General features: G+C 31.6%; 1 protein-coding gene across 3 annotated transcripts in view; it reads right to left on the bottom strand.

The window, feature by feature from the left end:
* The window catches only part of LOC124359879 (pericentrin-like), a 128854-nt gene that overhangs the window by 16635 nt on the left and 84488 nt on the right, over nucleotides 1–27731 (bottom strand). For all 3 annotated transcript variants that reach the window (XM_046812993.1, XM_046813001.1, XM_046813009.1), the window contains 13 exons: nucleotides 23328–23520; nucleotides 21878–22084; nucleotides 18666–18818; nucleotides 16143–16268; nucleotides 13840–14004; nucleotides 13569–13664; nucleotides 10464–11811; nucleotides 8989–9074; nucleotides 6632–6748; nucleotides 4640–4779; nucleotides 3551–3635; nucleotides 1813–1995; nucleotides 591–878 (listed from right to left, as the gene is read on the bottom strand). In XM_046812993.1, coding sequence (XP_046668949.1) covers nucleotides 591–878; nucleotides 1813–1995; nucleotides 3551–3635; nucleotides 4640–4779; nucleotides 6632–6748; nucleotides 8989–9074; nucleotides 10464–11811; nucleotides 13569–13664; nucleotides 13840–14004; nucleotides 16143–16268; nucleotides 18666–18818; nucleotides 21878–22084; nucleotides 23328–23520 — 3187 coding nt within the window. The remainder of the gene's footprint in view (nucleotides 1–590; nucleotides 879–1812; nucleotides 1996–3550; nucleotides 3636–4639; nucleotides 4780–6631; nucleotides 6749–8988; nucleotides 9075–10463; nucleotides 11812–13568; nucleotides 13665–13839; nucleotides 14005–16142; nucleotides 16269–18665; nucleotides 18819–21877; nucleotides 22085–23327; nucleotides 23521–27731) is intronic.

The raw sequence follows: 27731 nt of genomic DNA, 5'->3' as shown, positions 1-27731 counted from the left end.
GTCAATTTGTGAATTATTCTGTTTAAGTAATTATAAGAGAATGTAATATACTAAAAAAGAACACATGTTCATATTGTTTTTTATTTAACTTGTTTTATCTTTCTGAATTTGACAATATTCAATGAGCTTATGTCTGCGATTTCAGTTATTGTGGCATGAAAAAACAAATTTCATAACTTTTCATAACCGCACTTAAAACTTGGTCGCATACCGCAGTTCCAGCGAGTGCTTTAACACTCCATGACACAATAAAAAGTAAGACTTCATGCAAAGATACGTCCCATCCTTCTTACTGCTTGGAGTGAACTGAGACTGGGCAAGTTGAGAAGCGCAGAACTCTTACTACATTATCTAACTGGCCCGAGCGTGACGCGATAAATAGTTGCGTCACAATAAAATCATGTGCACTACTTTCATAACACATCCCAGTATAATTTTTTATTTATTCAGGCCAATCAGTATCAAGATTACAGTTTTACAGTGCTTCAAATTGGCAACTAAGTGTTGACATTAATTACAATCTGTAATCCTTACACAATAAGACAAATTATTCAGAAGATCTGCTTTAATATTTGACGAGGACAAATTACCTCTGTTGACTGTTCATCACTTGGCCTGCTGCTATCCAGGTTGGCTTGCTGCATCATCCTCTCCAGCTCTTCACATCTCCTCTTCTCCAGTTCCAGCTCATGTGTCCGACATTCCAAAGCCTTTCGCAAGTTTTCCACTGACTGCAAGTTCTTCATTAACACCAGATTTTCTGCATGTTGGTTATTCTGTGAGTTAACTTGTTCCACAATTTTTTGCAGTGATGCACATCGTTTTCGCTCCTGTTCTAGCTCACTTGTGCGACTTTCTAGTGCCTGCTGTAAGTTAATCTGGAAAGTAAAACACAATAAATACTATTAGCAAGAGTATTAATAATTATTATTTTCTATCACTTACATTCTATATTCTCGATCCTAATTGAAACATTCAATTTCTTTAATTTACTAAAAATAATACTAGTTCATTATGAAGATAAAATTCATTATGAAATATTGAAAATCTAGCATAACATATTGGATGAGAAGATATACAAACTTTATTTTAACAAATTCTCAAAATGCTACCTGGATGTAGAATGATTACTCCAACTATGATATTTAAATATATAGATATTTCTATCAAGTTTAACCGAACTACAACAAACAACTTTTAAATTAATAAATGTAATGAAAGGTTAAAAATACATATATTTGGTAAAACAATCCTTGTGAATGAAACAGAACTTGGTACCAGTTTCAAAACTTAAAATTTCATTTCCTGCCGCAAAGTCTTTAACTGATGCTAACGTCATCATGATATTTGTAGCTAATTTGTAACTGAATGGATAAAGGTATCTGGAACTTTTTATTATTCAGTCATATTTAAAAGATGTGGACTACAAAATTCAAGATAATTCTTATTATAATTTTTTGGTACTATTTAAACTATTGAATTGTAAGATTAAAACCAAAATTGGTACTGTAAGTAATAATTAAACAGGTTAAACCACAAATTAATAAGTTGTATTTAACTAAGTTTAAATAAATTTTACTTCTTTAACAGATGACATTCATTTTATCTATATTAAATATTACTATTAAAAATATTGATTTCCAGGTATCTGTATCAAAATTAGTAATATTAATTTGGTTTTGACATACATTTATTGTGTTCTATACCTATAAACAAAACCAAGTCTTGTCATCTAATAACAAAAACTGTATGATAAAATCACAACTTCTAAGTGGCTCATCCCACTGTTACTATGTGAAAACTATAGAGTACCATGGCCGCTCTCAAGCGATTGTCTCCGTTGCTCTGTCTGCGACTCTCTACCTCTTCCTCTCTCTCCTGCTGCAATTTGGCTAACTCTTCCCTCAGGTACAACAGTTGATTCTTGTTGAACACCCTCTCTTGTAACAGTTCATCCACCCTTCTCTGGTTTTCTTCTACTAGTTTCTTTAGCTTCTATGTTACAGACATTTTTCAATCAATAATAAAGTAAATATCTCAGTTTATTTTTCTACCTCATATTATTTAACTATGTACAATACAAATCAGGACATCCTTATTAAAGCTACAAAATAATGGTGAATTCCTTTGACAAATTATTGAAAAATCCAAGATATTTGAAAATATAAAGTTTGAGATGGATGTACCCTTTGATAAAAAAACTTAGGCCTCAAACTAATGCCTTAGGTACTGCTGAATAATACGACAAAATTCTCAGAGTAGACACCACCATCCCATACCTTAAGTCTCTTATTACCAACACAAGAGGTTTGAGCTTCTGATTTTACAATGTAATTTTTATTAACTTTTTCCAACCCTTAACATTATCAATTACAAGCCTGAACACTCTGATCTTTACTAAACGTTTGCACTTGTGTTCATTCATGAACTTCCCCAGAGTTTGACAAGCCAAGTATAACTAATATTTAATATTTAAGTTTTCCGGATCTTGCAGCTTCGAAACATTGCTTAGTCAATTAAATTCATAAAATATTTCAAATTCTTTATGAAAAACCATCCTCAATCAACAAATGTGAATATTAATTTTAAAAATTTTGGTTTTACAAAATTGAAATGCAAGATTCTCTACCTTATAACCAAATTCAGACATTCCTTATAACCAGAAAGTCAAAGAGGACGATTTATTTGGAGAAGTTAGTGATAGTAAACTTGAGGTTTGTGATAGTTTGAGTTATAATTGATAATGTCAACAACAATCATGATAGTGGTATTAATTTAATTTAAAGAAACATGGCAATCTAGAAAACGATAAAGGTATTTATATCAAATATCATAACAAAACTTCTCACTATTATAGATTATTATCGAAATTCCAGTTCCCGCTTCATAATTATATGGTAAGACATACTAAAACTTATAAAATTAAGTTGGAGGTAAAATAAAAAAAAACAGCATGGCAATACAAAAATAAATATTTTAAACTAATGCACAGATAAATAACAGATTAATATCCAATTTTCAATGGATTTTATATAAAATTTTACATCATCAATTTGAGAAATAAATATAGACCAAATTAACTTTATTTACATGAAATACAACTTTGAAAAGCCCATTGAGTTCTTATTGTATTCAACTAATACTCAATTACATTTTAGGTACAAAATTAAACTACCTGTAGCACCATAAAACCATACTAACCTCAAGTTTTTTGTACAACAGATGTCTAGTAAATATATTTAGTATCAACCTGAACTCATCGCTCAACTACAACTAACTCTATTCTCTAAGTGTGACAACAAGAAGATTGTATCAATCGAATGTCTTCTCATAAACCCATGCTAGTTTGGAGAGATAAGGTAACAAACCCTTTTATAAACAAACTGCACACAACCATCTATTAAGCAAAGTACACGCCAAATTCAAAAACCAACACAAAAATACCTAGAAACACTAGTGCAGTTCAAAGATTTTGACATGACCCAACCAAAAGATTTTGTAAAGGTTATTTTTTTAGAAAGATTCTTTTCTATAAGTAATGATAACTTACCTCTTTTTCTATTACATTTGTATCAGTCGGTTGCATGTTATGCCTGAGTTCTTTAACTTCATTAACTTGTTGTTCTAGTTGAGATCTGAAACAAATATTACTTATAGTAAATAAACTTACTTCTAGTGTTGTATTTTCTATAACAGTTTATATCATTCATACACGCTTTATGTGCACGAACAATATCTAAATTTTAATTTTCTTGATATTTAATGAAACTAATAGTTTTATTAATAATTTTAATTAATAATACATAATACTAACTACTAAATACTAATAGTAATAAATCTTGTAAAGTTATTAACATCAGCGGGATATCTGAGTTTGAATTGTCTTTCATGAAAGTGATAATAAATTCATGTATATGATAAAGAAAAGGAAAATAGAAACAACACTTCTTAAATTTTAAAATGGAATATGGATGCTCACTATTTTGATTACTCTAACAATTGAAAGCCACTTACTTCCAACACTTTTAATGCTCTAAATAAATGTCTGAGTAGAATACAAGTTAAAGATTTGTAAATAATTTGATTTAATAGTAAAATAATTTTATTTAATAGTATTCTACAATTCCACATTCTCAATTCAATTCATGAATTTGTGAATTTGTCAAATGACAATTATGTTCAAAGTTAATCTTTAGGATATATGAAATTGAAAACAAACACAATATAGTGATTTAATGTACTGTTCAGTTTGTATTAAACTGAATATTGAATCCTCTTTTCTTGGTGCCTGGGGCATGCTGTGTAGCTAGTGTAGTAGGTGTATTTGGCAATACACAATACGTAGGAGGAGGGGAAACTTGACTTTGATCTGTCTTCTGAAGAAATGTTTAATTTTGTTACGATGCTATTCGTGCAGGCAGACAATATGCCAGCAATCTGCAACACCGTCATCTGATCCAATAAGTAGTGACGCAGTGAATTTCATCAATCAATTCTCAGCTCCGAATATTTTTAAGAATTAGTAGTACAGTAGTAGAATCGGCTTCAACACATTGCTAGTACAAAGTAATGTTTTGTTGTTTCCTTTCTTCTCTACACGTTTTATAATTCTTTGCTGTATTAATTGCACTTTACTTACACTATATTCTTAAATTTGTCCTCGAACTGGTCGTTAAGCGTGTGCAGTGTTGCTACTTCTTCCTGCAGTTCCAGTGTGCGTGCCCGCTCCTCCATCAGCCGCTGGTGCTCTTCCACTAGTCTTGCGCGAAGCTCATTCACCTGGAAGTGGTTCAACTATAAATATTTAACCCAAATGTATGGAAAACTACAATTTAAATAAATAAATAAATACAAGATTTTTTAAATATATATATTTCAACATTATATACATATATTATATATTACACATATATTATATACACAATCTCACTACATAGTACACAGTTTAAGTACAATTATTGACTTGAAGCCAACTCACAAACTTACAATATTATTGCCTTAACAGGACTGGCATTGCAAGTAACTTTTTAGATATGAATAAGAACAAACACACTTTATGGTTTTGAAGTTTACAAATATATAACAGATTGAATATTTGTCTGCTAAAATTTTATAAGTCTAGTATTAGAAGTTGTTTGAATACAATCATCGTATAGTTACAATAAACAGATTGGGGCCAAAATTTATTAGTTAAAATGTTTTCTCAATTAATTTAATGATGTGAAAGTTCGGACATTTATTCAGCTTGATTTATGGTGAATCAAAACAGTAGTTTTCAGAGGTAGTATTATATTGTGCTTGAGGTTAAGAAATATGAAGCAAGAGCAATAATACAACAAATTAGTATGCACATTTGAATAAATAGTTAGCCCGATTTAACTCTTATCAAACAAAATAGGCAAAAGGGACAAAATGTTACTTTGAAACTTAAATTGTCTCTTCAACATTAAGAGTCAATGTTTCTTAGCCCCTTCAGAGCTAGGTTTTTGGCCTTGCTGTATCACTTTTCTGCCAGGCTTACTTTTATAACCATGTAAATTTATTAAAATAATGAGTAAGTTAACTGTTTTTTACTGAGTCTACCTCAATCAGTAAAAAAACTTGTACCCAAAATCCCTCATGTTCAGTTTTTATTTCTAATTCTTACATTGAAACTGCATGGTGTATAAAAAGGGAGATGAATGTAATATTGTTATGTAACAATAATACATTTAAAAAGCTATTATGTTGGTTTGCCATTAACTGAAGTAGTTTCATTTTTTTCAGTTCAGTTATCAATCTGAATTTAGATTGTTTTGATTTTTTGTTCAAAATGTTGTTGTCATCATTTATTTCATTTTATCTTTACAATTTTCAAAATTAAGTTATTTCACTACACAGTATTTAATAGTTAATATTATTAACCCTTGATAATTATTATTTTAAATTAATAATGTTAACTGTTTTGTTTTAACAAGTTTTTACAATGTAAAAAAGACCTTCAAAGTTATTACATTTTAAACCATGTTATAACTACAATTATTTTAAATAAATCAGTCACCTTTATTAGAAGTTCTTGTTTGTTATGACCCTATTTTTCAGAACATTCTGTAGTAACATTCTGACTAAAGATAACACATTACAAAACCATTCTGAGTTAGTTAATAGAACAATATATTTAATAAAGCTTCCATGCCAATCTGTTTGCTAACTATGCATTCAAGGCTACTATTATTTTTCTTCAACCAACTCTTACTGATTTTGAAAAAGTCTTTCTACTTTAAATATCCCATTAAAATTTCTCAAATGTTTGGATATTTATAAATAAATTCCTCTACAGAATACAAATTGTTAATATAGAATTAGTCCTAAATGGTGGATATCCCGTATTAGCCTGAAAATGGACTAAAACTCTGCACCAACAGAGGTATTTATTTGCAAACACTCATTAGGTATCTTTAGATAGTAATCCATGTAGCACAATTACATATTTTATTGGTATAAATGAGAACGTTTTCAAAGCTATTACATGTGTACTATTTTTTGTAGTATTTTAAACATCCATCAAATTGTAAGAATAGATCAAATATACAACTCTAGAAATAGATTATTATATAATACTATTGTACACAAGAAATTAATGCAAACTTACAACAACACGCTCCACGTGAAACGCGGTTTCGGCCTCGGCCAGTCGAGCACTAAGGTAGTCAACGTGTGGAGCCATGTTATCTGAACGCACCACTTCAACACCAGTCTCTGTGTTATTCTGCAACAAACACCATTTATACCATCCATGTTATAAACAGAAGTATTTTTTGGTATACAAAAGAAGATTTTAATCTCTGGCTAATAAAATGTGGAAAATTTCAGTCAAACAATCTTGATAGTTCAAATTATTATTTATTAGCTACTCGTCAACATGATGTGGGTATTTTATAATTCACTGTAGATAGCCCTGGATTGTTTGTAATGACTAAAATCAGGTGTACATCCTATCCTCATTCAATCAAATAGTTATTGCTTCTACAGGTGGTTATTTTACTTATGGTTAACATTCTTGCTCAATCACTAATTCGGAATTTGTTCTTCACTCCCATAATATTTCCTAAAATTGTAGTAGTTCAATCAATATTACATGTTTGTTTTCAGAAAACTTCATGGAATAATTGTTTATTAACACACTTTTCTATAACTTGTAACATTTTTAACCTTTTTTAACTTTGTACAATCTAACCATATGTCTAAAATTTAAGTGTAATTCCAAAATTTATAAAATTGGAATTTGAAATAAAAAAAAATATATTATATAGTTATAAAATATAAAAAATTAACAACAGAATGAAAACTGAACGATTACGCACATTTGTATATTATATTGTGTAACATGAGCCCACTGACATTGCTAGTTACTGATTTACCACAAACAAAATATATTTCCTATGATAATGTCCATAAGAACTCTAGAGCACTGTAAAGCAAATGTAATGTAAAGGGATACTCAGGAATCAACATGCAATAAAAACTGACACTGTTAAACACATCACATTCTTATCTTACCCCAGATGTTAAGAGTTTGTAAATATTACCCACTGATAAAAAAATGAGGCCTTATATAATTTAATATTATTTCTTCATAGTTCACAAGGTGTCTGCTTCTTGACCTTGAAAAGAAATTTATGTTTCTGATTCCACTACATAGTTATAAATTACCAAACTTATATATCAATATACACAAGTGTGTATTTTAAGATATCAAATCTGGAATGAGTGCAAAAAGGTTTATCCTCCTTACTGTAGAAATCAACTATTAGCAAATTCTTTGTTTAGACTTCATTACTCATGATGGATAATTTTTTTTTAATAGTAGAGTTTCCGACATTTGTCATTATTTTATATTGCAAAAACAGATAACAAGGGAGAATGGATAGATGCCTTTGGCTTTACGTTTATCTCAAACACACACTATGACTTTATGTTCGAGAACAAAAACTTTTGTTTCAGATGCAAGCCATCATTATACCAATATTTGCCGATATCAATCTTTCCCCAGTTTCTGCTCACCTTTTATGCTGTGTACACTATGCAGTGCATCTGTATTGTGCAGTGGTGTGATGTGTGCATTTCCAGTTTACTGTTTTGGACTCTCAGGTATATTCTTGTTTTTTATGTAAAATTTGTTTCTGCTGCCAAGATTGGCTGTGGCAATTTCGTCACTATATGTTGATTTGTTTTTATTTTGGTACATTCTTAACCTTGTCTCGTTTTTTTTTTTTTATTGGAAGAAGACGACTGATTCTAGTTTTCAAAACGTCCGAATTTCTATTACCACTAATCACTTTTTTATAGCTCAATGACTACTGGATACCAAGGGACAGTATTATGTAAAGTTTGAACCACAGGGTCATGGCTGCAATAGCTGCCTGCTGGAATTCAATTTTCAATACCAAATTCCATCCCCCCACCACCTGTGTTGATATGCCTTTACAAGCACCATGATATCCAAATAGGGTTAATTCAACTCCAATTCATATTCCGCTTAGTGCAGCATCTGAAATCTACCACCATCACAGACTTGACTACTGGAATCTGGAGTCAACATCTGTCTGAAGAGAACAAAATGTTGGCAATGAATAAGTTAAAAAAAAAAAACTCTTTGCATCGTTTTGACATCAGGGACACCTAGACTACAAAATGAAGTTTAATCTAGATGAATAAGTAGATAAATTCAGATGCTACACTAAGCTGAAGATGAATTGGAGCTGATGTCATCGTTCGGATTGAATCAACCCTTCCCACAAGAGTTATGATAAGTCCTGTTTGTGCAGGCAACAGGTATTCCAAGCCCATACACCTTGGCCTCAAACCATAACCAAAACCCACTGTATAGCTGACACTAAGTAAAGCATCAGTGTTTAATATTGTGATTCACTCCTGTGAGTAACACATCACTAATAAATACAGTTAAAGTAGTTATACAGGCATGAACAGTGAGTAAGAATTAGTTACCTGGAGGTCTGTTATTAGTGACTGGTCCAACTGAGCAGAGGTGTTAAGCTCTTTCTGTACTTCATCTGCTAGGTTATCCAAGGATTCTAAAACAAAGATTTTCATAAGTTCTTTAATAAATAATTTGTATTTTAGAACTAAATTCTATTTTAGGCAGACTAAAAACTACAACTTTACCAAATAAGTGATATGCTGGTCATAGAATAATTATTGTGAGGAATTTATTAAAAAACAATATATTAATAATTCTTAAACTAATGAAAATAGAACTCATCTTAACATCTAATGTGCTTGTTAACAAAGGAATGTTAGTAAAGCAATTAAATTTTTCTGCACTGCAAATCTATACTTTAAACCAAAAAACACTTACTTAATACATTGACCAAAACAGACACCAACCACAGTTTCATCGTGAAAGTAGTTAAATTATCCTGTATACAGATGCAGTGGAGTGTCATAAATTATTATTTATATACACTGTATATATAATTGTTCATTATTTATACTCAGTACAGATTTCTCCATAAGAAACTTTATAATGAATACAAATTATAAACCATTAGTATTAATAGATAATCATATTTTCCATTAACACTGAGACACTAAAATCTAAGTTTATAAAGAGAAACGTTTAAGCCTTTGAGACGGGTTTTTATTTATAACAGTTTTTAACTTTAACCCCATATTATAAGTGCAGCCTCAGATGTGCTGCTGGCAACTAAACATCATCCCCTTTAAATTTTGCTTTATAAACTAGAGCAAACACTTTTATTTTTTTATAAATTGGTATAAAACACATAAAAACATTTGTTTTAGAATTTTTTTCTCCTATGAATAATTGTGTTTAAAGTGTTGTAAATGAATTCATTATATAGAAAAACATAGACAAAGGAAAAGAATAGCTGTCTTATTCTTATTCTGTTCAAAACATGTCAAAAGTGTTGCAATTTATATTTGTGGGTATCAAAGTGTGTTTTTCCAATAAATAAAACTATTTTATTTTATAATGCCATTACTAAACTTGAAGTTTATGTAAATAATAAAGATTTTACTATTGGAAACATACTTTAAAATTCATATATTTCCTTATTTAATGTTAACCCTTTTTAGTTGCATAAGATATAAAAAAATTCATAAGCCTTCCTAAAATGAAAGAAATACTGTTTTTTGTTAAATAAGTAAAATACGTAAAAAAACCTTACGAAGAAAACACAACCCATATGATTAGAGTACAAATAGTTAACAACCCTGAAATTTATTTAAATTGCAACCTTATTAATGTTAGGCTAACCTAAAAACAAAACCAGTAATAAAACATCTTAACATTAAAAGAAAGAAAACATAGGAGGACTCTTGGTTCTAGAACTTGGCCAACTTAGAATTTATAAGGACTATTGGAGAATTCTTCATCTTGAATAAGATGTTTGGTATTCTTTTTCACAAATAAAAATTGAAACATATAACATGTTACTTACTTGTCATCTTCATTCCATCTGGTCTTATATCCACGAGATTGGATTTAGACACCTGAAGCTGAGGCACTCTCTTGCCACCAGTCAAACCTTGAAGTCTAGCAGAGTACTGTTTCTCCTTGGTCAACTCGTCTTTCAGCACAAGGCACTTTTTCTCACACTCTCTTCTCGCTCTTCGCAGTCTCTCATACTCTCGTTTCAGCACCTCATATTTCCTCATCAAGCTCTCCCTATCCTTCATGTTCACCTGTTCAATTTCCACAGTTTGCAGGGAGTTTTTGTTCAAGTCCTCAATTAGGACTTTAAGTTCAGAAATTTCTTTATTGAGACATTGTTCTGTTTTAAGTTTCTCATCTCTCAAAACTTGTTTATCCTGGTCAAGTTTGGTTAACTCAGCTTGAAGTTCCTCTATTTTCTCATCTTTGACATTTAGCTCCCTTAACAACTCCAAGTTACTGCCAACTTCGCTCAACTCCTGCTGCAACTTCTCACATGCCGATTGAAGCTCAGAATTGCTAGATTTCAAGCTCTCCAGTTCCTCCTTCACTTTTTGAGCTTCTTCATGATCCTTTTGTAAAATGTTTTTAAGTTCCACTTTTTGTTTTCTGGTTAACTGTTCTAGCTCTTTCTTCAGTTTCTGACATTTCAAATTCAGACTGCTCTTTTCCTTTGATGATACTTCTAAATCTGAGCGTAATGATTCAATCATATCCATCTTTTCTTTTGAGCTTAACATAGCTTTTTCAAGTTCTACCTGTATAGAAACACTGTTAGATTTTGTTGTGTTTAGTTCCAATAGTATATTTTCTTTTTCAATCTTGAGCTTGTCAATTTTCTCTTGTAGAGATTTATTTGACATTTTTTCATTCTCTAAAATCTTTTCTAAGGATGAGACCTGGGCCTTCAAAGTGAAAACAGCACTTTTCAACTCATCACATTCATTCTTATACTTGTTTTCTGCTGACTCACTGTCCTCCCCTGTCTGGGTGAATGTCTTGGCTTCTCGTAGTTTCTGCTGAAGCCCCTCCATTATGCGTTGGAGAGCCTTGACATCTGCCGTTGTCCGTACCATGTCCTCCTCTTTCTGCTGCAGCTCTATCCTCACCTCCTTCAGCTCTCTCTCTCGCTCAGCCAGCTGCTCCTTTGTCTCCCTCAGTATACCTAGTTGTTCTTCATAGAACTTCTTATCCTCCCCTACAGACTTCACTGTTTCCACAAATTCCTCTTTGGTCCTCCTTAATTCTTCCTCCAGAGTTGGCAACTCTTTCAACTGAGCTTCACACTCTAACAGGCGCTGGGACTTCTGTTCCAGCTCTTCCTTCAGCTGGGACAACACACTTTCCAACTGACTCTGAAAAATAACACATTACATTGAAGGAGGAGGAGCTCTTCTTATTGGAAATATCAATTTTCTATTATTTTATCAAAGAAAACTCACAATTCTCCAATAATTTTTATATTTTAACACAAGGCCTTTCGACATCGAAGATGCCATCATCAGGTGTGAATCAATAATTTAAAACAAATATCAGCTGAGTAGAACTTAATATAAAATCTATATGGTTAAAAGTAAAATAAAATAAATATCAGTATATGTATAAAAGTTTTGGTCAAAAAAGAATTTAGTTATATTTTAAAGGAATGGTGAATTTTGAATCAGTCCAAGATCATTGTTTAATATTTTATCTTTATATTTTGTTATGTATAATGTTTCATATGCGTTGAGGTCTTCTTGTTTATGGACTTGTTTTAATAATGTGAAGTTTTTAGAGGTGTGGTTTGTTTCAAATGCATGTTTGGCAATAGCTGATTTTTCAGTATGTCCGTATTTATAATATCTTTCGTGTTCCTTAAATCTTTTTTTAATGCTTCTTTTTGTCTGGCCAGTATAAATCTTATCACAATCTTCACAGTTAATTTTGTAAATGCCACTTTTATTTTAATCTAAAATTTTACCTTTTGGATTTCCAACTAGGGTATTTATCTTATTTGGTGTGCAAAATGTTATGTTCATGTCAAGATGTTTTCTAAATACTTTTTTAATTTCTTTATAAAATGGACCATACGAGTCCCAATGAATGAAAAGAATGGCTTCTGCTCTATCTATTTTGGAGCGATATCATAAGGAAAGTGACAGTTTTTTAGACCATATTGTCACAGGGGATGAGACATGGGTTTCTCACATAACCCCTGAGTGTAAACGACAGTCAATGGAATGGCGTCACATGTCATCGCCAGTTAGGGTCAAAGCAAAGCAGACAATCTCAACACGCAAGGTTATATCGTGTTTTGAGATAGGCATGGAGTATTGTTAGTCAACTTTATGCAAAGAGGGACTACAATCAATACCACCTGCACTACCCTGATTAAACTTCAACGTGCAATCCCGAATAAGCAACATGGTCTTTTGTCGTCTAGAGTATTGTTGTTGCATGACAATGCCAGAACCCATATTGCAAAAAAAAAGCAAACCCTAATCAAGAAATTTGGATGGGAACAGATGGACCACCCACCGTACAGTCCAGACTTAGCGCCAAATAAGTTCCACTTGCTTATTCCACTACCTAAAGGAGTTTCCTGGCGCCAAACGCTTCGACACAGATGATGAAGTGTAAGAAGCAGTTAAAAACTGGTTATCTTTGTAGGCAGCCGATTTCTACAACTTAGGCATTCAAAAGCTTGTGAATGATGTGAAAAATGTTTAAATAAGTATGGACATTATGTAGAAAAATAGAGAAAGATGTAAGGAATGTAAATAAAAGAATTGTTTTGGAAACATTTTGAGTTTCCTTTTCTTAACCGGACCTTACTTTAGGAATGACCCTCGTAGATATGTATCTATTAAAGAGATTGAATTATTTTTATTACGAAACTTCCTCAAAATTACAAAATGTTCTCAATACATATGATAAATTTGAGATTGTAGTATATAATAAAACATAAAAATTACATTAAACAACATTTTGACCAGTTAAAGAACATTTATTCCTGTTTGAAATATCACTTAACTTTCTATAATGATCCACTTCAGGATACAGCAATATCAAATAAAAAATTATTAATCCAATTATTAACACAATACCCTATTATTCTGATATCTGAACTCACAGCTCTGTTAGGTGAAGAGTTGAAGTTGATGTCTGAATGTACAGGTATCTTGCTGATGTCTTCTCCGATGACCCTTGGTACTAATCTGTTGCCTTCCTGAAAATAAAATTAGAACGTCACATTACATCTCCAACTTTATAAAAGGTATTCAAGCATATTGTTCACAATTTTACATTACCTTTTTTAATTAAGACACTTTCTAATTATGCAATCCTTTACTGTGCCAAAAGATTTTGATCATATAAATAGAAATCATTGAGTGAAGACGAACCTCTATAGTAGAGAGTGGTGTGGAGAAAAAGGGCTTGATACTATTGCTTTCTTGAGGGGCTTCTCGGGCTCTTTCTCCATCCGTAAGTCGTGAGTATGACACCTCATCTGCAAAACTAACACGGCAACTCTTCGACTTGGATTGGCTCTTGGAGCTGTTCTCTTGCTGAAATATCACATATCTCACTTTAATGTCAACAAATTTATATTTTAAAATACTAAATTACAGTAAAAAGTATTAAATGTTTTAGAATAATTGTTTAATGACTAAAAAAATCATAAATCCCACAATGAAAGAGAGGCAGCACCACTTATCTCAGACTATAACACTGCAATACTATTCACCATGACTGATAATCATTATAACATCACAGTTATCATAATTTAAACATGTCATTAAAGTGTTTATTTATCTGTAGTCAAGGCTGTAGCAACACATTTTGGAGTTTTTTATATTGAATATTATTAAATTACTTATTATAATACCAGTTCAGGCTGAGTAGATGGACTTAATGGTTCTCTATATCACCCTTATTAGAATTAATATCAATGGTAAGTTACGTAATTAAATTTAATTAACTATCTTACTATTTCTCACATTTTCAGTAAAAACGTTCCAGTTTTTTCATAAAAGATTTAAAAACACTTTGTTGCTGACAAAAAAAGAAGATTACATATATATAATAGATACTTTAAAAACAAATATTTTAAACTGTTCAATACAGTATTTATTATGTATCAAAGACAGTAGTGACAGTTTTAACTATTCTAGAACAGCTGCTAACTGTAATATATATTATTAAAAGAATTTCTTGATTTTTGTACAATGAATGTACTGTTGTCCATCAAAGGCTCTTACACTCCAGATGTGCCTTTAGTGGATTTTAATATCCGATTATATAGCACTGACCACAGGCTTCAAAAGCACCAATCTTATAAGAGTAAGTTCATTTAGTTTAAAACAGCTGATTACAACACATGTTACTCAGGCAGTTAAAATCCACTAACCAGCTTGATGTCAACTTATTCTTTATCATGATTCATAGACATTCATAGACTTATTATCTCTCATAGCTCTAATATATTACTATTTTCAATACAAGAATGGATGTGATAGTAAATTTACAGATAAAAATGTTTACTAAATATTTTAGTAAGTCATCATAATGTTTCAAACATTGTTCCATTTTCTTTCATTTCTCAAGTATTATAATTATATTTAAGATTATTTTGGGAAAAATTTATTTGAAATAGTAGAAAACAAATTGTACAACATGAAAAATACAATAATTTTTATTGACACACCACGCTATATCAAATATTTCAAATATTAATGAAAGCCTCAGTTGGTTACTAGCATTGACACCTGGCTGTAGTGAAACGACCTTGAGTTTCACGCTATAAAAACAATGATAAACTTAAAATAGTTTTACTCCCTTCATTTAGTTCTCTAAAATTAAGGGAGTAATCATTTTAAAGATATGATTAATATGCATCCAAATTCTGTTTTTAGTTTTCTTGTGAACTGTGTACTTTTATAATTATTAAATGATAAAGTATAATAATATTTAAGAATTTATTTACTAACTGATAAAAATATTTGGATGTGTATTAATTAAAATCTTTGAAATGAGACATCTCCTGTAATTCTAAGACTAAAAATAAGATAGTAAGTGTTTACTATTGTTCTCATGGGGCTAAATTCAAGATAGCCGTCAGTGCAGCCAGCTTCATGGAAAGGATTTTTCCGTCATGACTTCACCTTGTAAAAATACATTTTTCATTTTGACCAAAGCATTTATCTCTCTTTCAAAGGTATCTTCTCAAAGTGGGATGGTTAAAGTTAATGTTCTATCCATGCTACTGAATGCATGGTTGGTCAAATGAGAGATTTGGCAGATTAGTTTTTTGAAAAGCCTGATCAATTAGATATGTCAGATAGGTAGTGATATTCATTATATTGTCTATTAACTAGCAGAGAAACCCTAATGCCTCCTAGCTGATGATTTCCAGACATATTATGCCTATTTACAAAATCAAGCTTCTTTATTATTTGAGTAGACAATTCTATGATAAACACAGTTAATACAACAGAAGCTGCAAAGGTGTGGATTTAGTTTCTTTATTAAGTAGTGGAGAAGTCACTTGCCACATCTAATCGATGGGTCAGGTGAAACTGTTAGTCAATTAATTGCTGACCTACTCCAAAACCATAGTTCCTTTTAATCTTTTTCTATAGTTGTTCAACAACTATGGTGGATCTCCTAATCCCAACAATCTAACATCTGATGCCCCAAACACTACCTGCAACTGAAGCTCTTCCACTCGATGCTGCAACTGATCAATATCTGCATTCTTCTCTGCCAACATAACCTCTATCAGCTGTGGGAAACTGACACTATCCTCAGAACGATATTTCTCCACCATTATCTGCAACAATATCACACAGTGGTCTTATTTCCAGACTAAGATACATAACGATAGAAAAGTACAAAATTTCCACCATGAGCCGATACTAATATCACTGTTTGTGATATAACATTTTTACTCATCACACAATGCCCCTTGTCTGACAATCCCGGAAAAGGCGTAAAATAATTGATGCTACAGTCTTTTGATCTCAGATTCTCCAATATGACTTATTGAAAGAGCACCTCCAGAGTATGCTTCTATTTTTTACATTTGTGTTTAGTATCAATCTTTAAGATCATTTTATGTTTATCATGTATCCAAATAGGTTTACTTCGTCACACTATTTCTGCAGTGAAACATTGTTAACTTCAATTGACAATACCAAGTTACTGTCACTAAACTGCAGTATGAAATTATAAAACTTCAAAATAATACTTGCCTAAATGTTGTGGCTAGATTAGTACAACGTATTGTGCTGACTTGAAACAAAAAAGTAAACTGTTTGACAACCATCACTAAATGTTTTCTTCAATATTCATGAGTGAGAGAGCAGTTCATCAATAAACTACAGAGTTGGTGAGAAATACACTAAGTGGTACATGCTAATTGCATAGTCCCAGCACAACAATTCCTCTTCTAAATAGTTTGTCTTTAAATTTCAAATAACTTTTACTACAGCAAATAATAAATTACAAAGACCAAAATTGATTTTAGCCAAAAGGCCGAGGCGCAAGAAGAAAATTATACTGTTTGTTTTGGAAATGTACAAACAAATATTCATGGTAAAGAGTAAAATGAATGGCCACATGTTTAAAAAAAAAAAAACAGTAGCAGTCGTGGGACTGCCGATAGAAGTGAAAACGGAACTATTAAGTTGAGAGTAATTAACAATACGTTATAGTAGCAGTACATCTGTAATTGTAAATGTGACGCGTTTTTTAATTTTCAAATATTATCAAATAACTAGAAATATAATTTACCACGCTAGTAAGATAAATCTTATACCGTAATAATACTAATTTCATGATGAAGAGGTTAAATATTAAAAACATAATTAAAATAAATAATGCTAAATTTTAAATACAAATATTCGTACAAATATTACAAATGTTTAAAAATATATTCGTTGTTTTCATTATTCATTTATCTGTATAAAAATATGTTGTAATTGCTCAATATTAATAGTTAGTTAAACATAGAATACAAGTGAGTAAACACCGAGTGAACAACAGTGAGTTGAACACCGTTGTAAATAATACAGTTATTGCTACGGATAAAGTATATAATTGCAATAACAATTAAACCCACAATATTTTTAAAACTAATAAATTAGTTAAATTAACTTGGTTCTTTCGTAAAGGTATTTTTATTGCACAATAAACTAATTTATTGAGTTAATACGGTATCAGTGAGCCAATGCGCCAACTACAGTTCCGGCAGAAACGTTCACTCATCACTTCATACGCTACTACAGGCTAAACTAAACTTCCAATAAAAAAATGATAAATTACAAAAAAAATATTCATCTATTTTCACACAACTTTCTCGCTGACAAATTTTGTCTGACCAAAAAATAAAAAAAATCCTCGCTTACTACTTTTTCCTTGTCATTGTAAACGCTATGTAAAATGTAAACAATAATCAAAATTATTTCGACATTTTTTTAATATTTAAAAATGTAACCAATAGATTGCCAATATTAAGAGCTTTAATTTGACGCATCTTACAGAATTTTACGACATTGGCTTCACTTTTAAATCGCGAGAGGAAGCCGTAATGGTCACTGATTTTCGCAGTCTGTTTTCATACTCCGCCGGGACAGTTTTAACACAGCGAGAGACTGACTTTTTCATGCAGGTTAGTAGTCCGCGGCCAAGTCTACGGTTAAAAAAACACAGCGAGACTGACTTTTTCATGCAGGTTAGTATCATTAGCATGTCGGTGACGCGAACCGAGGATTTTACCCTCTACCAAAACGCTCAACGCGCCTAAAGAAGTTTTCACTTCAAAAATTAAAAGGTAAGGACAAATCTGAGGTAATTATTATGGATATATTTGACAATGTGTTACAATTTCCATCTCTTCTACTAAATGATACTACAAATGATATATTTGCATTTTTTCTACACTCCTTTGAACAATCATCAATTGTTCATCGTTAACAGTAGTTAAGTGTTCACAGAATTTTATTCAATGATAATGATATGTACTTGGACATAAAAAGGCAGTTAAATAGAAAAATAGTTTCACAGTTACTCTTATGTATGTATTAAAAACTAAAATAAATCATTTTTCTTTTACAAAAGGAAATATATTTTTTTTACAAGCCTTGTCCATCAGAACGTTTTGAATATCTAGAATGTTTGTTGAAAATATGTATTAAGAAAATATAGTTTTAGATAACTAAAATGGTACCTGTAACTGCTGTTTTTCAGCCTTCATGGCAGCCAGATCTGTACTCAAGTTGTTAACCAACTCCTGCTGATGCTGCGACAGACTGCTGATCTCACCTTCCTGCCTCAGCATCACTGCCTCTGTCCTGTCCAGCTTCTGCTTTGTCTTGGCCAACTATAGACACACAGACAGACAAGCAATTATTAAGGCTAGGGAGATAGGTTGCCAATCAGTTGAAAAAATTACAAATAACCCCAAGTAAGAGCTTTACCGCTCCAAAAGTCATAATCAAGAACTGTGATGCAAAGATTGAGGCAAACATTAACCCTTTTAGCCCCGGCGTCCGATATATATCGGACAGAGGTGGTCTAGCTAAAATGCCCAACGTCCGATATACCGGACGTCTCGAGAATTTAATGTAGCTGGCTAATAATATGTCCAAATGCCATCAGTTTCGGTATAGTAGTCGGTGAAGAAACGGGCTACATGCAAAAACAATAAACCTTCCAATTGGCATCGTATTTCGTCGTCGTTGAGTGTAGTTTATTTGTCGATGTCAGCTGTCAGACGACTTCAGTTGCATTGTTGTTGTATGCTGACTTATAACCTCAATTAGTTTGCGTGATTGAAAGCGGTTGTTTTTCGTGTGTGATTTATTGTATTATTAGTAAAAAAAAACATGAGTAAACGTCGTAGAGAAAAGTTACCAGTGAGTGAAAACACTTTGATAAACACTATTATTGGTACTTTGGGATTATACCGACCACACCCAGACATGAATCGTTTATTTGACATTTTGCTTCTACTGATTACTAGATTAGCGTAGAACAATATTTCGTCAATATAAAACAGGAATTGTCTTATCGCAAACCCCTCCCCATCCTCAGACAGAGGTCAAAGTCGAGCGGTCTAGTAGATAACGTGATTGCAGAGTCTCGCCGCCCGTTCAGCTGGTGCGTCGGTTTGTTGTACTTCCGTGTTTTACCTCTACATTTCTCCAAACACAAACATTCAATAAAAACAAACATGATCAAACTAAAACTAAACTCTTTATTGAAAAAAAACACTCAAAACTTGTTTTTATTCTTGATCACACTCCGCCACCCAAAATGCGAGTGCCATGCCTTCGCGCTGATGTCAACGAAAGAAAAACATCCCTCGAGATAGTACCTATCAGTAAAATATAAATTCTAGAGGATCTGATCAGAAATATAAATTGAATTGTAATGGAAAGGCAATTATGTACCGTGCAATTCATGTGATGCCACGTGGCCTGTCGTAATCGGGATTCTCGAGAAAGATAAGATAACAGCGACCACAATACCGATCACAATGCCTGGAAATGCTTGTAAGTTTGTAATTTTGTAATTAAAGAGTTGTTTTTTCGTTCTATCATGTTTGTTTCTATAAATGTATATTTTTGTGTTCTTCATACTGGTGTTGGTCGGTATAATCCCAAAGTACCCTATTACTAGTGGTGAATTTGATATTTTTGAAGACAATGCATTGAGTTTTTTATATAAAATGTATATATTGTAAATATTATTTCTTTTACTTTTTTGAAAAATTAAACAAGTTTTAGTCTTACAAACCATTACAATTAGTTTGTGTTATTTTACAACTGTTATTATTTCAAAAGTGCAAAAACAACTATACATATCTGTATACTTCTACTGACGTGTATGTGGAAATATATGAAGCAGTGCTTATGCAGCAATACAATTAATTGGATATATCTCCTGCATTTATCAAGGAAAGTTCTTCAAATTTTGTGTGTGTAGTAAGAAATATGTGTACAACAAAATTGCTTCATTTTTCAGGGGCTACAATTTTTTTTTTCTATCCTTTATGTATGTCCAAACTATAAAAAATAAAAAAAATAAAAAAATTGTTATGTATAAATACGCTAAAAAAAAACAAATCATTCTGTAAAAGTACTTTTTAACTATTACATCTAAGAGTACACTTATTTGTGAACAATTTAAAACAAAAACCTAAAAATTATCTTCAAAAATAAGAAAACTAGATGTATTTTCCCTCAATTCTGCACTACGGTCCCTTATCGCCATGGGCTTTCTGGCAAGTCCATGGAAAAATGGCTGGGGTTAAAAGGGTTAACAAAGATTAATCCATTGACTGACATGCCTGTGTTATCACATTTCCAAACAGCTGTTTCGCTACACAATCCCTGACAGCTGTAAGATGATATAAAAAAGTAGCATTTATTGAAACTCCAGAGTAATATTGAGTGATTGGTACTACACTCTGACGGTCAACTGAGGAATAGTTAAAAAGCATATTAAGAAGTTTTAACAGGACGTTAGAAACAAAATACTATTTTTGTTTAGCATTTCATGTGTCTTGATTTGCCAACTACTACTTAATCAAAAACTAATAAAAGGAATATATTTTGTTATAATTAGTGTATATAATGCATGTTTATTTTTTAGGATATTTATAATTTACGTAACAATCTGTCAAACTAAAAGGTTAGGTTGGCTTTTTATTTTTTGTATCTAGTAGTCTACTGCCATTTCACCCCTCCCCAACCCATAACATCATCATATTTTACTTGGCTATTAGAGCACCATTGAAAACTCGACAACTAAGGGATTAAATAGTAATTCATAAAAATAATGGCAACTTATTTCAGAGTTATTATAAGATATTCTGTGGTCTAGGTAAATATAAGTTTCTATGTTGTCTATCGTGTCGGAAAAAATATGTTAACTAATAGAGAAATTCACCAGCAAAATATAAATTAGAATCGTTTTAGAATAGCAATGGGCTCATTCTTATTCACTTGATTCCAATATCCATATTCTATACTAATAATTTAAAAATTCAAAGAGTTGATATTTGGAAAATGATACGGACATTATGCTTTCCTTTAGTATTTTTGGCTTTATATGTATACTTGAATAGAATACAGGAGATCTACTTGAACTATATCACCTTACAACAAAAGTACTATAAAATTGGTAAAATTTTCATAAAAAATTAGCAAAAGGTTGGGTTCTTTAATAAAACCACCACTTGTTTGACATTTATTCAACATTCATTAAGCAATTTATATTGTCAGAATATAAAACCATTTCCATTCACTCAATTACAAGTTATGAGTACATCATTGACAACTAGCTGTAATAAACAGAAAATTATAAACATTTAGACATATATCCTAAATAATAAGAATTTACATTCAATATTAACCAAATAGATATGGGTCTAACCTTCCTATTCGCTTCCTTGAGTTCATTTCCAAGGTCACTGCAAAGAGTCTCTAACTCGAGTATACGCTGGTGAAGAGGTGCCGCACTGGCCTGTATCTCTCGCTCATTGCGCACTCGCAGTTCTTCCACTCGCTTGTTCAATGTTGCCAACTGTAGCTGTTGTCTTTCATTTTGCCCTTGCAGAACGTCACGCTCAGCCTGCATCTCCTGGGCACATGAGCATTGCACTATGTACTAACTGAACAATATTGTGTTCCCTAAAGCCTACCTTTACTCTGCTATAATCCCTGTAGTTTTATTGCACTTCTATAGTACTGCTGTGTAAATATGGCTGGATATAGTCTTAGAAATGGAACAGATCTGATTTTGATTTGGTTTAACAGTTTGAAGAAATAATTATTATTTGAAATTTAATTTAGAAATATCTTTTTCATTATGATAAAAAAGTATATAAGAAATAAATCACTCATCTACAAAGTAGAGACAAAAAGGTGCAATGCTATAATCCTCTGACTGTTAGCAATAAGGCAGTATCACAATCCTGAATTGTACAGCAATTTGTTAACTGATTTAAATTATTGTGTACTGATATGTTAAGAACTTGTGGAAACAAGGAAACAATTGGAAATTTGTTACATCACCACTTAACTACAACAGAGTTCTGAAATTATTGTTATGGTGCAGTTGTTTAAAGTTACGGACTCATAGAGACCGTTTTATATACGGGTCACATCCTTTAACTGTCATTGTTTGTCATACTGTGGCACCCCATTTGAATGCCAATCTACCGAACTTGGGGGCAGAATTCTTTAATATACATTGACATATTTTAAAGTATAAGTTTAGATTATTAAATAATCTTTAATAGTTATTTATCCTTATTACAGTTTGAAAACACTCAAAACACATGATTGTAAATTGATAGTAATTAATATTTTGGTACTGAAAATACATTAATCTGCTCATTCTTGATTCATAATTATCTTTCACACTAAAAAAAAACCCACAACAAGGAGGTCCTCGTTATTCTAAGTGTTCAATTGAAAAAGTCAAATTCTTCATTTAAAATTACACAATTATATATTTATTAAATAGTTTGCATATAACAAAATTATCAGTTATAGTTTTATACACATTAAGTATATTTAGTTTTATTTTATTTATTTATTTAAGTATTTGACTGAAAACTCAATAAATGGAAGCACGTAAGGTAGGTAAATCATACTGTGCACTAGTTCTCTGTTAAAATATAAATAGTTAAAGATAATCCACAGTAACTGGGAGAGTAAAGTAAGTTTTTATAACAGAATCCTGTATTGTTAATGTCTTAAGGCTATTCATACTTCTTGCCATCATAGCTTCTGCCTGTACACAGTATTATCGACAGTGTCTTGGCACACAATACTAGATGATACTAGACACTCTTAATGAACTAAAGAAGCAGTACTACCTCAGCATTAGCTCTGAGCATGAGTGTCTCCATCTCCCTGTCACGCAGTTTCTTGATGATGTTCTCAGCAGCCCGGGAGTAGCGTAGCAACTTATCACTCAGCTGTACCAACTCTTCCATGGGTAGATGGGAAGGAGAGTTGGGGCAGCTGCTGTCCTCAGGTGTCCGACATCGCAAAGCTTCTAGCTGCTCTCTGTACCACAGAGGAAACAATAATTTAGAAAACATCACAAAATTTAGTAATTTGACTGCTGTCGATAACTGTCTTATTGTCAATAATAATTCAGTAAGTAGAATATTTCAATTATTATTATTATACAGTCCATATCAGTAGGCATTAACTAACCTTAAAGTTAATATACCAAAATTCAGTTAAAATAATTGTTCTAACATTTAAAACTAAATTCAACTGATTGTGTTGGTTGATTAACATTTTTAATGACCATATATAATTATCAAAAGCAAAGTTGATTAAAATTCAAATGAAATGTAAGCACACATGGCAGAAGCCTCTGCTGCTAAGAAGACCCATTGTTTAGTTTATAGAACTGATAGAACAAGACTTTGTACTTTGTTGAACAATCTACACATAATATTATTTTACTTGATTTTATTTTCTTAAGTAACTCTAAGCAAACTTCAAAATCACATAAATCAAAACAAAAAGAACTTTTATTATGAATAGACACTATATTTATAAAAAAAACACATATTCTGCCAACTTACTTAACGTTTTAACTTACTTAAAGTTTTAGATGGTCTCACTTTAAATGTTTTATTATTTTCAAATGTCAAAAAACCATTACATTATCACTGTCAGACTATTAACAAAGAAATTCTGACACATCCCTGTCTTGTGGTTATAATAGGCAAGCTCCTGTTTGAAGCTTGCCTTGTCATTAAAATATTTTCAGCTTGATTTATTTTCTTTCAAACTAAATATAATTTTAACAACATGTTTATCCAAATGCGTTTCTAATACAAAAATAAAAGTTTGATGTCCAAAAATGATAATTATAGTAACACAATAGACAGTAATATAGACAATAGCCATTAGGATGTCACTACTAAAATAGAGTTTCAGAGTTATAGGTTTACTAAAACACTTATAATACTCAATTGGAACTTATTCAAATGTAAGGACTGTATCTAATAACAAATAAAATGAATATTTGAACGTAAACACAAATTACAACAACAAATAATACTTTTTACCTATATCTAATGAGAATATGAGTCATCAAGATTCACATTTATTTGTATATGCCATCTAGGCCTGACTTTATTTTAATAATAAAAACTAGTTGAATAAAGTAAATGAAATATCAAAGCCACTTTATATTGTCAATTGCTTGATGTATGATCAAAAAGCTTCATCTCACTTCTTATGTTCCGTATTGAATTCTTTAGTTTTTTTTTCTCAATTTTTCACTAGCTGATTCGTAAGCTGGGCTAGTCGCTATCTTGAGGTAAAAAGATTCTTACAATCGGTATTTTTATCATTGAGCAGTGGTAGTAGTCTGTATCTCTTACTTTTCTCACTTTGATTAATTAAAATGTGCGCTGCACTAAAAATCTGAAATTGAAATTCCTGCCACTTCACAGAATTTAGTGATTAGGTTTTTGTTAGCAAAAACTATAAACCAATTGATATCCATCACCAACTTTGTGATGTTTATGACAAAATGGATGAAAGCAGAGTGAGACAGTGGTGTACTTATTTTAAAAATAGCCGTACCATTGTCCATGACAAGGATCCCAGTGGTTGGTGTAGCTTGTTTACTAAAGACTTGTTAAAGAAACTAAATTAGAACATTCATGAAAAGCGCAAGTTTACTGAACTTTCAAAACGTTTCTGCCAAATTTCATGAAATTTGGTTCCAGAAATTGCTGTGAAGAAGCTTAACTAACACTAATTCTATTTCAGAAGGGTTCTAAAAATCCCTACAGAAGACCACAAAAAACTAAAGGCTTGATGCATCATTGAAAAGACTACAATAAACATGGAAATGAACTTCTCAATCATTTTAGAAGTGGTGATGTAATGCAGATGTTGATTGTTAAATGTTAAATGAAAAGTCAATCTATGAAATGAGGACACACACATTCTCAAAAGAAACCCCAAGAAAGTATGTCTGTCAGAGAGATAATGGCAACTATTTTCCGCAAAAATAAGGTGTGATTATGGTTTACTTCCTTGAACGAGGCTTGATAATTAATGCTGAAGGATGTTATAAAATACTGCAGAAACTATGACAGGCAAAATAATTTCAGGTAAAACTAAGCTCAACACATTTGTTTCCTCACGCAACGGGCATCCACACATACCCAACAGCTCTTGGGTGATTTTTGTTGAGATATATTCTATCATTCTCCATACAGCCCAGATCCAGCATCAAGTGACTACCACTTATTTCCAGCAATAAAGACCTGGCTTACAATGCAGCACTTTGATAGTGACACCGAACTTCATGCCAGCATTAAACAGTGGTTAAGATCTCAGGCAGCGAATTATTTGCTAAAGTGACTCAATTTGAACGGGGATTCTTTTGAAAAATAGCCTAAGGATGTAGCTTTCAAATGTATATGATAGAAGTTTTTTCTTTCACTTTTTCAAAATATTTGTTATTTTCTGGACAACCCTTGCATTTATCTTCAAGCCGTATCTGCTGGAATGGTTTGTTCTGGTAAAATCTCCAATGCCAAATACAAAACATTTACAAATGTGTCATTTTTTAAATCCTATTTTGTTTCTTTTTTTAAATTATTTTTCTAAATATGTTTTTTATACCATTTCCATTATATTATATTATTTGAGAATATTGAGTACATAGAATATATTGAGTTCAGAAATTTTAATTCAAATAAAAAAAAACTTGAATATATACATTGTTCAACAATTGATGCTGACCTTTCCTGGGGAGATCATATTAATGCACTGACCAAGAAACTCTCATCTGGGATATTTGTAGTCAAAAGAATGATGTGGATGGGAGGCCCGGAATTAGCCAAAACAGCCTACTACGCGATGGTGGAATCTCACATTAGATATGGATTAATTTCTTGGGGCTCAACATCCGAGGCCAACCTTAACAAAATCCTGATCCTCCAAAAAAAAGCTATTAGAACACTTGCAGGCCTAGGCCCTACAGATAGCTGCAGAGAAGCGTTCAAGTCACTTAAGATCTTAACCGTCACATCACTCTACATACTTGCAGTTGTCATCTACACCAATCAGCTGGACCTTCCAAGAAATGAAGACATACATTCTTACAACACTAGGAGAGCAGCCGACTACAGTCTTCCTATTCACCACACAACAACATTTAGCAAAAAACCTTCATACATTGGCCGCAAAATCATCAACTCATTGCCACAAAACCTTAAGGACAAGAGAGGAAACCAGTTAAAAAATGAACTTCAGAACTGGCTAGTGGAGCGACCCTTATACTCGACCAAGGAGTTTTTTGACCTTTTATAAGATGACAAAACATTACAAAAAATTAATAAACAAATAGATACATAAAATTGTAAAGCAAGATTATCACATGTTGACGCCATTGTATTTCTTAAAGAAACTGCAAATAAAGAATATTGTCTATTGTCTATTGTCTATTATAATTTAAATTATTTCTTACATGTATTGGACTCCAAGATGGCAGACAATGAAGATGCTTTAGCAATAGGATGTGCTCTCTCAACACTTAGTGCTCTCTCAATTTGTAAAGTTTTTTAGTGGGTTAAACCAAAATTACACCTTGTAACTACTCACAACATAACCCGATACAACTGTCAGTAACACACTACAAAGAAACACATGAACAACTTTTATCTACAAGCAAATATTTCTTAAGTAAAAATTGTTGATTTGATATTGTTGCAAAACTTCAAAGCAAACTTTTTTTTTTAAACTGTCTCTAAAGCACAACTTTGTATTTTAAGGAAATGAGAACAAAAGAGTATGTTCGATAAAAAAAACTTATTTTAAATAACTATTTAACCATTGAAACAAAAACATTGGCATTATGAAGAACAGAAACATTGTCTAGTTACAATTACAGAAAACTGTTGATTACAGTACAAACATAGCACATTCCATGGCTGACCTACCACACAATACTGACACACTTACATCAGCAGACCTCTCTAGTGTTGACTGCAGTACAAAAAACTGTCTATATTACTTATGTTTAGACATAGAACTTGATTACCTTTTACGTAAAATTATACAACCTTCAAATTACCTAACAATTTAAAACAGATAACTTCTGGAACTAGCAAAATATGCATATACAAAATCGAGTCTTTTAAATATTAAATTGTCTGATTGAAAATAAAATTGACTATTTAGTTTAAACTCTTGTATTAAATACAACCAAATTGAATACAATGTCTAAATACACT

Source organism: Homalodisca vitripennis, chromosome 1 (assembly GCF_021130785.1).
Source record: "Homalodisca vitripennis isolate AUS2020 chromosome 1, UT_GWSS_2.1, whole genome shotgun sequence".
Lineage (NCBI taxonomy): Eukaryota > Metazoa > Arthropoda > Insecta > Hemiptera > Cicadellidae > Homalodisca > Homalodisca vitripennis.
This window is presented reverse-complemented; position numbering and strand designations above follow the sequence as displayed.